The following is a 12,788-nucleotide window of genomic DNA, read 5'->3' on the forward strand; positions in this document are numbered from 1 at the left end:
AGCGCTCCGATCTTAAACGAGCACACCAAATAAAGGACGGTGGCGATGTGGGAAGGGCGGGCTGTGGTTTTTGCTAAAAGACAATTTGAAGTAAATTTGAAGTGTGTTGTTTTCCCCCCCTTTTTCTCCCCAATTGTATCCAACCAATTACCCCACTCTTCTGAGCCGTCCCGGTCGCTGCTCCACCCCCTCTGCTGACCCGGGGAGGGCTGCAGACTACCACATGCCTCCTCCCATACATGTGGAGTCGCCAGCCGCTCCTTTTCACCTGACAGTGAGGAGTTTCACCAGGGGGACGCAGGGCGTGGGAGGATCACGCTATTCCCTCCAGCTCCCCCCTCCCCCCCGAACAGATGCCCCGACCGACCAGAGGAGGCGCTAGTGCAGCGACCAGGACACATACCCGCATCCGGCTTCCCACCCGCAGACACGGCCAATTGTGTCTGTAGGGACGCCCGACCAAGCCGGAGGTAACGCGGGGATTCGAACCAGCGAGCCCCGTGTTGATAGGCAACGGAATAGACCGCCACGCTACCCGGATGCCGTGTGTATTATTGTTTTAACTAAAAGACAAAAAATTCAACCAGAACATATTGTGCTCTTAGCACCGATGAGAATGCTGCGTTGACGAATCTACAAATAAACACCCTCAGATCCAAAAATGTGAACACAACACATCCTTCTAGGCCCCCCGAATTTTGCTCTAACATTGTGCACAAACGTCTCCTATAAACTTCATGTCAGCTTTACGAACAAACAAATGGCATATGGTATTCATTTGCAGATTGTGAAATATTTGTCGGCTGAAGCGGTTTGCAGGGATTTTTGTGGCTTTTTGGTGGATTGTCCCTGTGTTTATTTAAATCCTACAGAATCTCCTATACTGTATAAGCCCGTGTTCACAGCATGGGTCACGGGTGCCAGCGGTCGCTCTGGCTGCTGTAGCTGTTTGCTTCTTAATTGTGCCCTGAAGCCCATCTAGTTTATATAGCAGAGATGGTACAGCAGAAAGATATCCTATTTGCAATTGATCGAGGCTTCAGTGGGTCATGGCTATTTTGCATAAAGTTCACAGTCTACAGCCTCGTTGCCAGTTCTCATTAAAAATGAATCACTGCCGGCTGCTTTTGTCGCCAATGTATCTTTTGGTGTGAGCAAAGGGCAACACAGCGCTCCTAATCTTTCAAACACATCCTTTACACCAGCACCCGAGTCCTACTTTAGAGGACACAGTGGACCATTTATTTATTTGGATTTCTCCTCCGTTTTCTCCCCAGTTGTATCCGGCCAATTATATCCAGCCGCTCCTTTTCACCCGACAGTGAGGAGTTTCACCAGGGGGACATAGCACGTGGGAGGATCACGCTATTCCCCCCGAACAGGTGCCCCGACTGACCAGAAGAGGCGCTAGTGCAGCGACCAGGACACACACCCACATCCGGCTTCCCACCCGCAGACGCGGCCAATTGTGCTGTAGGGATGCCCGACTAAGCCGGAGGTAACACGGGGATTCGAACCGGCGATCCCCGTGTTGGTAGGAAAAGGAATACATCGCCACACTACCCAGACGCCCACAGTAGACAAATTACAGGTGAGTGAAGCTCAAGTTTTGTTTTATCTGTCGCTCCACTGTCTTCAAGCAAAGTGCTACCCAAAATGGGATGGCAGCAACGTCCCTGAAGAAGAACACCCAACAATATTTCCTTGCATCAGACTATGACGCCTCATTTAAAAAGATCTGTCTGAATGAATCTCGCCTGAGGAGAACTTGTGTTGTTAGATATATATTAGAGTAAAACTCCTCGCCTGTTTGTACTGTTTTACTGCAAGTAATAAGGAAAGGTTAGGGTTACTGGGTTAGGGTTAGGGGTCACTGCTGAGACCAGTGACCAAAAAAAAGTCCTCACATTCTTTCAATGTGTCTGCATCTAGTCAGGGAAATATTGTAATAAAGCCATTTCTAATTTTGCTGGAGACCCTCTGATATCCTCGCGAAGCCCCCTGACTATCATCGCATTACAGCCCGACGACGATCGCTGCAGCAAATTAACGGCAATGTTGCACAAGTTCACCATGAGACGGCTCTGTGCCTCTGTGTGTTGGTCTACCCATCGGTTCAACTGAGACGAACAAGTTCAGTGCAAAGTTCACCACGGTTACTTGCTAGGCTGCTAGGCATGACGGTTAAAACTTTGCCCACCTTGCCCCAGACACAGGAGTGTGGGTGCCAGAGAACCCTTGCAGGAATGTGGGGAACGTGTTTTTGGAAGCGAGGTTAAGCAGTTGTTCTCCAGCAGCTGCACAACATGAGGCTGAATACCCACAGACAACGAGACGAAGAGAATCAAGTGTTTCTAATCTAGTCCCGAGTTGTTAGCCCATGAACTGTCAAACAGCAACTAATGATTTTGGATGCAAATTTTCAAACATTTAATCAATGCATTTTCCATAAATCCTGCCTCTGTGTATCGACGCAAGCGTTTAATTTTTCCGACACCACCTCCAATTGCATTTGCCATTTCTTTACTCCAAAGCAAACTGAAAATCCTCTCTCTCGGCGACTGTTTCATAATGTTTCTCTTTCTTTGTCCAACTCTCTCTCCCTCTCTCTTTCTCTTGCTCTCTCACCACTCGTGATTAACACAAAAACATTTTCCGTTCTTTCTGGCTTCGCTGTTAGTACAGACATGCGTAATCAGTCAAGGGTTATTGGAATGTGTTAACTTGCATCTGTTCTTTGACTACATATTTAAAAAAAACACACACTCTGTAGTTACCATGAAGACATTTACCCTGCAAGGATTATTAGCAAGTAAATAAGGATTACTACAGAAAACAAAACAAATAATCATAAATACTAAGGATAGGCTTTACTTCTCCAAATCCTGTTGTGTTGATTTAAGATGGCAAACTTAATCCAATTTAATTCACTGTAAAAAACACACAACAGGCACACGGAGCAGCCTAACGCTTTACACTGACCTGCTGTGTGTGTGTGTGTGTGTGTGAGGGGGGGGGGGTTTCCAACATCTCTATCAAACCGAGATGAAACTGATGAAGCACAGTTATGAATTACAGTCTTCATTTCGGGGGTTGCCACACTGCTGTACTGTTCTCAACATAAGAAGGTGACAGTGACTTACAGTAGAAAACCGAGGTAAGACAACACTTGGCTTTTGTGAAACGTCATGCGAGGGCAGAGCAAATCCCAGGCATGCCGCGTCTGACTGGTAACGCTGTGCGCCGGAGACGGGCTCAACCTTCGACGTACCGGACTGGCTCATTTAAAATGGATGAGCTTTCATCAGAGAGTAAAAGCACAGTCCAAGGATTAAGTGTGATCAAGGTCCAAGGGTGGAAGCCGAGAAGCAGCGGGGTGCAGCTCCCTCCGAATGACAGCGGAGTCATTTCTACAACGTCGTCTTGAACAGCCTACAACTAATCCTCTCGACCCCCACGGTACTGCTGCTTTTCTAGTCGGCCTGGTATTTCAACCATCAACTCAGAGTTCTTAGACCTGGTATAACAGATCAATACAATAAACTACCAAAGAAGGTTGAATCGGTTCATCTGGGCACAACGTTTATTGACGGATACGTTCATCACCCATCTAAGTGACCTCTTCAGTCGCAACTGACTGCAGGTGTCCCCACCCTTATAAACAATACAGTGCTTAATGACCGAAACCAATGGCCAGTTTCATAGGCAAATATGGATGTGACCATTAACTAGAGTTTCGATTGCCATGGGTACTATTCACAGAGGATTGGGGAGCAGTTGCAATCACAGCAATGTTAAGGGCCCGGACGCACCAAAACCCGACTAACGGCGACGAAGGCCGACTGTTGCGCTGCCTCACGTCACCTGCCTTCTGGGCCAAAAAGTAGCACCTGAGCACACCGCAAAGACTACAGCCGACGACCCTGATTCACTAGCTTAGCACTGATCTGCTAAGCTGAACAGCCAATCAGAGTGATCTCTCTCACCGACGGGCTCCGCCGATTCAACACGCTGAATTGGCCGAAAAGCTGCCAACAGGGGTCCGACTTGTGTCGACGGTGTGAGACACACTGCAAAAACTAGGGTCACAGATGCTCACTGACGGCCTGACATTGGCCGACAGTCAGTGCGTCAGGACCCTGAGATGACGACAGATGAACTGGATTATTGAGCATGCATCAAGACAGAAGTATTTGGGTTACCAAGCTTAACTATTGGTACTGTGGCGCTAAATAGGCTTGGACACTGCTGGGGTTAAGGGTGGAGATGGACTTAAGTACTCAATAGTTGGTGTACTCACACATAAATAAATTAAGAGAGTGATTAATGAAATTATTAAAATGTCAGCAAATACAAACTAATAGCTGTAGCTATATAATACCAATAAAACACTATTTCTGTATACCATAGTTAAATCTTGTTATTTCGGCTTGTTCCCTGTTTCTCAGGGGTCACCATAGCGGATTTGATAGTTTCCATCGGTACCCTGTGAGGGTACAGCACCAACGGCAGCCGTTGTTAACTCGGGCCTCGACCGATCCGGTACGGTCTGGTCAATCTGCATACTGATCTGGTAAAATGTAACGTCGGATGCCCTTCCTGACACAACCACTAGCCCTATGGACGGGGGCACCGGTGAAGCTCCGGATGCCGTCCCAGTATCCATGGACTTGCACCCATGCCTGTCGCATTTGTATACCATAGTTGAATACATATGTTAAATTCATTTTGATTGGACTATTAATAGTTACAATCCCGGCATGTTAAACAACTGCAGCTGCCCAGCGGACTGATGTGAGGAGACATTTCAAGCAAATAGAGGGACCGACCATTCAGTTATCGAAATTAACTATCACAAGCCCATCTGTTTCATTATTAATCATACGAGCAAAAGGACAAAACACAAGACGACAAAAAGCAGTCTGGCATTTCGTCGTTTGCTAGCACTGTCCGCGCCGCTGTGAGCCCACTAGGGTGGTGCAGATTAATTACCCAGCTAATAGGTAATAAATTAATTTCCTTTGCACATATTTATGTTGCGGATTCATTAAATGAGAAACCTTAACCATCAGCATTTACTAAAATGGTAAAAATGATCTGTGGGGGAGTTTAGTCAATTTGCATATATATATGCACGCAAATTGGCTATATAGCTATAGCCAATTGGCATAAATTGGCCTTTATATATATAAATATATATATATATATATATATATATATATATATATATATATATATATATATACACATATACACACACACACACACACACACACATATGCATCAGTGCATCAGTTTAAGGTACCGAGTATTCGTTTTTAATTTCACGTGTATACTCTAACAAGGAAATCAGTGTAAATGCACATCATAACTTCATTGCTCTCTCTGAGTGTCTCAATACGGAGAGCACAGAATTACCACTGCTAGTGCTCCGGCTTCAGTCCTCTGAAGGGTTTAATAGGTAAAGTATGGCACTAAAACTGCGTGGGTTTCCTCCGGGGGCTCCGGTTTCCTCTCACAGTCCAAAAGACATGTAGGTCAGGTGAATCGGCCGTACTAAATTGTCCCTAGGAGTGAATGTGGGTGTGTGTGTGTGTCGGCCCTGTGATGGACTGGCAGCCTGTCCAGGGTGTCTCCCCGCAGGCCACCCAGTGACTGCTGGGATAGGCTCCAGCATCCCCGCGACCCTGAGTAAGGATAAGCGGTTTGGATGATGAATGAATGAATGAATGAATGAATGAATGGCACTAAAACTGCAAAGGCTGAGGGTTCCATTCCCTGTGCCGTCCGACGGCCACAACACAGCACTAACCCTGTGAATGTCAGGGGTTATGTTCCCTACATGGCACAATAAGGGGAGCATGGCGCTGGTTCTTCTGAGGTTAGGGTCGCTCCACACTGCTCTTACCGGACACGCTTTGTCGACTGGAGTCGGCGTCTCCGTTACTGGCGTTGGAGTTACTGGGGGAGCTGCTGTCCACTCCGCCCAGCAGGGGGCGAAGGTGGCTCACAGACACCTGTTCGATGAAAGACGTGCCATACTTCCTGAAGTACCACCACTCAAAAATCTGAGAAGAAAAGAGGGAGGAGGGAGAGAAAGCACATTACGTTCAGGCACGTGAGTATAAATGTCCCTAACAATCATGCCAGTGAATCATACTGAAGTGAATACTGAAAGAGTACAGAGAAAGGTAAACAGTCTGTTCCCGAACAGACGGAGAGCAGACACGGGTAAACAGAGGAGACTGACTGAGGAAAGTGGTATTAGTTAATCTGAATGTCCTTAGATTTTTTTTTTCTGTCATTTTTAATAGTGAATACAAATGCTGGTATGTTTTGTGCGTTTGTGTTTTATATACTGCTTCTTCATAGCCATCAGCTGTCACTTATAACTAGTAATTATGAATAGGGCAAGATGCCTATATATTGTCCATACGCCACAGTAGCTGTTACCCCTCAACATCCACTACTTGCACTTCTTTTTTTTATTTTTTGGATTTTTCTCCCCAATTGTACCCGGCCAATTACCCCACTCTTCCAAGCTGTCCTGGTTGCTGCCTCACCCCCTCTGTCGATCCAGGGAGGGCTGCAGACTACCACATGCCTCCTCCGATACACGTGGAGTCGCCAGCCGCTTCTTGTCACCTGACAGTGAGGAGTTTCGCCAGGGGGATGTTGCGCGTGGGAGGATCACGCTATTCCCCCCCAGTCCTGCCCCCCGAACAGACGCCCCGACCAACCAGAGGAGGTGCTAGTGCAGCGATCAGGACACATACCCACATCTGGCTTCCCACCCACAGATACGGCCGATTGTGTCTGTAGGGATGCCCGACCAAGCCGGAGGTAACAAGGGGATTCGAACCGCCGAGCCCCGTGTTGGTAGGCAACGGAATAGACCGCTACGCCACCTGGACGCCCAACCACTTGCACTTCTTTACCAACATGTGTATTTAGGCATATTACCTGCAAAAGACCAAGTTTCAAATCACTGTCACCATTTCACCAGCATCTCCGATTTCTATAGTCAAAAAATCCCCCTGAATCATGGTTGTTGGGTGTTACCTGCCAAAAGTCCAGGCAGGACAGCAAGACTCCAATTGTGCTGTCACTGCCAACAACAGCTAACATTTTGCATGCAGAGCGAAGACCGACTTTAATTAAGTTCAGAGACGAATTTTGGGACGCCTGTGAAAAAGCTGGAAACTTGACAACGGCTGTGACGGTAAGAACATTCTACAACTTTTGAAAGGTCTTGGTATTATAACCAGCCGCAGCTCTAATTGGTCAGCAATACCAAAGCCCGCATGGGCAGCGAGAGGGAAAAACACTTGTCCACTGCCAAGACACCCTTGAACAACCACGCATACATGTGCACGCACACACACACACACACACTAAAGCAAAGTGTCCCATATCAGAAGACTGTAGTTGTACTATGCAGTTTGCAGGTGTGAGTGACTGTGTGCATGTGAAGCAATGTTAGAAAACAGAATGGCTCTCAGTCAAGACCATCTAGCTTAATTAATGGTAAAAAAAAATCATAATATATATATTTATTATTTTTTTTGTGGATTTTCTCCCCAATTGTATCCGGCTAATTACCCCACTCTTCCAAGCCGTCCCAGTCACTGCTCCACCCCCCTCTGCCGATCCGGGGAGGACTGCAGACTACCACATGCCTCCTCCGATACATGTGGAGTCGCCAGCCGCTTCTTTTCACCTGACAGTGAGGAGTTTCACCAGGGGGACGTACCACGTGGGAGGATCACGCTATTCCCCCCAGTTTGCCTCCCCCCTGAACAGGCGCCCTGACTGACCAAAGGAGGCGCTACTGCAGCGACCAGGACACATACTCACATCTGCCTTCCCACCTGCAGACACGGCCAACTGTGTCTGTAGGGACGCCCGACCAATCCGGAGGCAACACGGGGATTCGAACCGGCAATCCCTGTGTTGGTAGGTACCCGGACGCCCAGAATTCATAATAATTTTTAATAAAAATATCAGTATCTTGTCAACGCAAAAGAAGCAAATTCAAACTCAATATTTCATAACCTACCCCCCACACACATGTTGTGTTGCTTAGTCAAGTGTAAAGGTGTATCTGCCATTTGACCAAGACCTGTGTCAGGGTTGGCCTCTCCTACTGGAGTATAACGCATTTTCAGTGGCACTTATCTGACCCTCCCTTCTTCAGCTGAAATTGCCAAACTGAACTGGAATATACATATATCTAGTCCCATCTGTGAAATTACCAGTACTGCTCCCATGACAACCAATTGGCTCCCAATTTATCCAGGGAACATGTGAGAAACTGATCACAGTTTCTAAGCAGCCTACGCAAATTGGCCGATAGCCCGCAGGGAAGAGAGCTCGTTAATTAAGAGAGGCGCTATTTTAGAATATAGACCCACCACTGCTGCGCACTTGGCTGTCTCTGTGAACAAGTTGAAAGACATAAATTGCTGGTTGAGGAGAAATGTGCTCGCAAATAATTTCATTGTATTACTCCCCCACTTGGGTGATTTCTGAAAGCCACTTTATTTGTCACTGTATTCTTACAATGAATGTGTTCTCAGCATTTAACCCCCATGCTATTGTATAGGAGCAGTGGGCAGCTGCAGCACCCGGGGACCAACTCCAGTTCTTCTTTCCATTGCCTTGCTCAGGGGCACAGGCAGGAAGTATTAACCCTAACATGCATGTCTTTTCGATGGTGGGAGGAAACCGGAGCACCCGGAGGAAACCCACGCAGACACGGGGAGAACATGCAAACTCCACACAGAAAGGACCTGGGATGGCCTGGGGTTCGAACCCAGGACCTTTTTGCTGTGAGGCAACAGTGCTAACCACTGGGCCAACATGCCGCCCACATTATGTTACGCCCACGTTACATCTCTACTCCTATTCTTATTTTGACATTTACTTTTATACACATGTTGCTAAGAACATATTCCTTGTGTGTGTGTGTGTGTGTGTGTGTGTGTGTGTGTGTGTGTGTATGCTGGGGGGGGGGGGGGGTTACCAGTCAGGGATGTGAAACTAGCATCCTTCTAGTCACAAACCCACTTGGCTAACTATTAGTCTGTCACTGTCAACTGGAATCGTAAAAATCTACTATTAAGCCATAGCACAATGGATCACATCCATACAGATGGATGCCTTTTTTTTTGACAGCTTTACTCTTAGTTCAAAGCACAAAGCCCCAATTCAGTAGCCTCACACAGCTAGCCTAAATCTTGGCAGCTCATTTTTCACCACACGATAGCAGTCTGGAAAGCAAACACTGAGAAAAGACCTCGGCAGATGGAAGTTGGACCGATCAGCAAACTATGAGGAGGGCTTAGATGATTATGAACAGTGAGCAGCACCACCATTGTTGTCGTTTTCATTCGTGGTCCGTTGATCGATCCAACTTTCAGCTTCTGGATTCAATCAATTCTCAATGGATGCTTTCCAGGCTAATATCTCCTAGTGAAAAAAAAAACGAGCTGCCGAGATTTAGGCTAGCTGCACGAGGCTACCAAATCATCTCATCTCCCCCTTCTGAATGCTTCAGACACCCTCTATGTTGGGAGTCTGAATGGTCTGGTAGCCTGTATAATCACAACACCTCACTACTACAATAGACCATATATATATATATATATGTATATATATGTATATATATGTATATATATATATATATATATATATATATATATATATATATATATATCAATACAGATGCAGGAAAAAAAGTTTTAATACATAGCAGTACAAGCCTGTTTTGTGTGTCGCGAACTCATCAGCTGCTAATGGTGTGTGTGTGTGTGTGTGTTGGGGGGGCTGATGATATATATTTATTATAGTGCGCGACGCTACTGTATACTCCTTGTATATAGTAGCAGCCTTGTATATAGTAACGGGGTGGGGGGGGCTGATGATATATATTTATTATAGTGCGCGACGCTACTGTATACTCCTTGTATATAGTAGCAGCCTTGTATATAGTAACGGGGTGGGGGGGCGCTGATGATATATATTTATTATAGTGCGCGACACATGTGAAACAGGCTTGTACTGCTATGTATCAAAACGTTTTTTCCTGCATCCGTATTGATATTCTTCCCCTCATTAGTTGAGCACTTCTATCAACATCACTGACAGTTTTGGAAAGAAACCTTATATATATATATATATATATATATATATCTCCATCCATTATTCAAACTGCTGGAGCCTATCCCAGCAGTCATTGGGTGGCAGGTGGGGAGACACTCTGGACAGGCCGCCAGGCCATCACAGACCCCGCCCGTCCGTCCGCCCGCCCACACACACACACATGCAAACTCCACACAGAGGACGACCCCTAAGGTTGGACAACCCCGAGGCTCAAACCCAGGACCTTCTTGCTGGTGGTGTGCTAACCACTGCACCACCCATATATATGGCAATCATCAGTGATTGACAGCTGATGATTGCTTATGGCATGAAACAGGCTTGTACTGTCTTATAAAGAATTTACTTGACTAACTGGATAACATATATATATATATATATATATATATATATATATATATTGCAGTACATGCCTGCAAGAAACAGGCCTGTACTGCAATGCATTAAAAGGGTTTTTCCTGTATCTGTGTTGATATATATACACACACAAACACACACACACACACAACATTTTATTCATAGATGTTTGGACTAATTATTCAAGCAAATAACATCCTAGATGCATAAATATACCAACAGGTGCATGAGAGACATTTGTTTTCTCTGAGAAATTCACGTCAGAGTCACTTAAATTAACATTCTAGTCCATTGTCTGCTGCTCATTTGCAGAACTACCTAACAATGAGGATAAGCTTTGTTTTCTAGATTCCAACATGACTAATAACCAACCGTAAGGCCTGAAAAGGTAAGAGGCAGCCATACTGCCCTGACAGCATTCATCTGACTACATAATGAGGGAGAGAAGTGATTGGAAAGTCAATGAGAAGATATCAACACTAATATCAGCAAAACTATCCACATCAATATTATCATCAGCATCAGCATCAGTAGCCGGGCAGAAGCATCTATATCAGAGTGGCTGTCAAGCATCGGTATTCCCATCTGAATCAAGGTCAGCATCACTTTCAATATATCTCTCCAGACTGAAGACTACCGCAGTGGAAGGGAGGATCTTACCAGTATGAGTCCTGATATGAGGGAGGAGGTGCCCGTCAGAGCAACGTAGAACTTGGGCGTCAGGGTGTTGAGAAACATGCTTACTGCGGAGAAGACACAGGGAGAAAGAAGAACACACGGCAAGGTTAGCGCTTCCCACAAAATGTCCGGTCTGTTATCTTCTAATCCCAAGGATGCTCCTACACACACGGCTGGCTGCACCAAACACTGGATGCTACTGTGAAACTAGGCTACCTCCAGAGTACACTAAGGGACGAACCTCAGAAGGACTCAAGGGGCATTTGTGTTTCAGAGACATGAGACGTTGTGTGTGAAAACACATTGTCTGCTGTGTTTGGATTTCCCAGAGAGCCTTGCTGCTTAGACATTAAATGGAACATCTTGGGGGGGGGGGGGGGCAGGATTAGCATGAAGCTTGAAGACCAACTCTGGCCCTGCACAAGGACATCAACTTGACACCTTTGCCTACTGGCAACACTGGCTGACAGATCCTTCTGTTAGGTCTACACGCACAGGCCCAATTCAATACAAATGGAGAAAGGCGCGTTAATGAACACACTCTCGCACAAACCTCTGTCTTGTAAAATCAAAGTCAAGTTTTCATGCAGACCCTACCTCTGAACAGCACCACGTCTAGTTTCGTCAGGTCCTGTGGACTGGTTGATAGCCAGTTCCCCGAGTCCCTACAGAGTTGCTCAGAGTAACGCCAATATAAAATCCTAGGACGCCAGCAGGGTCGAAAATCTGACACGACAGCCACAAGGGTTGGCAAAAATATCAATTTTTTGATAAGCGCCAGTTCTGAGGTTTTCTGTCCATACCAATCTCCAGTGCGCTACGTATTCGATACCAGCCTTTACCTGGCAGGCTAGATTCATCTAGTGCCCAGGTTTCCACTTCCCAAAACTCGGACTGGCCGGCCGGGTCTCGCTAATCTGCAGTTTCCAGGCAAGAGAATCAAAGTCGTTCGGTCAAAATGACTTAGAAAGAGGAAGCTCTGTCTGGGTGGCGTGGCGGTCTATTCCGTTGCCTACCAACACGGGGATCTCCGGTTCGAATCCCCGTGTTACCTCCGGCTTGGTGGGGCGTCCCTACAGACACAGTTGGCCACAACCGGGAAGAGTGGTGTAATTGGTCAGATACAGTTGGGGAGAAAAGGGGGAGAGGAAGCTCATAGTGCACGTGCACGTGCACACACAACGTAAAAAAGATGGAGAAAAAGAAACACAGATTTCTCATATCCTTCTCTCAATAAACTAGCATGCTCTTAGAAAAATTTTGTTAAATAGAAAAAAGTTGTTTTTTTTTTTTACATGGTTTTATACTTCAATTGAAACTTTTTTTCCTACTTTGGTCAACAGAAAGTGTTTAATGAAAGCCGTTTTTATATCTTTTAGATTTTTTTTTGCTGTGTTGTCAAAATGGTATTGAATATCACAATTTTTGTTGAATAGAAGTGAACATTTATAGAGGAATTGTATAGAAGTGAAGACCCTACCAGCCACCAGCAACATGCTGGTAAAGCTTGGCTGTGGTTGGTAGATGCAGCTGGTAGCCAGTCGTCATCAGGGGTTCAACTCTGTCCCAGAAGACTTGAAAGTCTGCAAACC

At 46.0% G+C, this 12,788-nt stretch overlaps 1 protein-coding gene across 7 annotated transcripts in view; it reads right to left on the reverse strand.

Moving 5' to 3' along the window:
- The window catches only part of LOC130113628 (suppressor of tumorigenicity 7 protein homolog), a 78,275-nt gene that overhangs the window by 25,189 nt on the left and 40,298 nt on the right, over positions 1–12,788 (reverse strand). For all 7 annotated transcript variants that reach the window (XM_056281184.1, XM_056281179.1, XM_056281182.1 and 4 more), the window contains 2 exons: positions 11,179–11,261; positions 5,909–6,068 (listed from right to left, as the gene is read on the reverse strand). In XM_056281184.1, the coding sequence (XP_056137159.1) occupies positions 5,909–6,068; positions 11,179–11,256 (238 nt within the window). In that variant the 5' untranslated portion in view covers positions 11,257–11,261. The remainder of the gene's footprint in view (positions 1–5,908; positions 6,069–11,178; positions 11,262–12,788) is intronic.

This window comes from Lampris incognitus, chromosome 6 (assembly GCF_029633865.1).
Source record: "Lampris incognitus isolate fLamInc1 chromosome 6, fLamInc1.hap2, whole genome shotgun sequence".
In the NCBI taxonomy this organism is placed as follows: domain Eukaryota; kingdom Metazoa; phylum Chordata; class Actinopteri; order Lampriformes; family Lampridae; genus Lampris; species Lampris incognitus.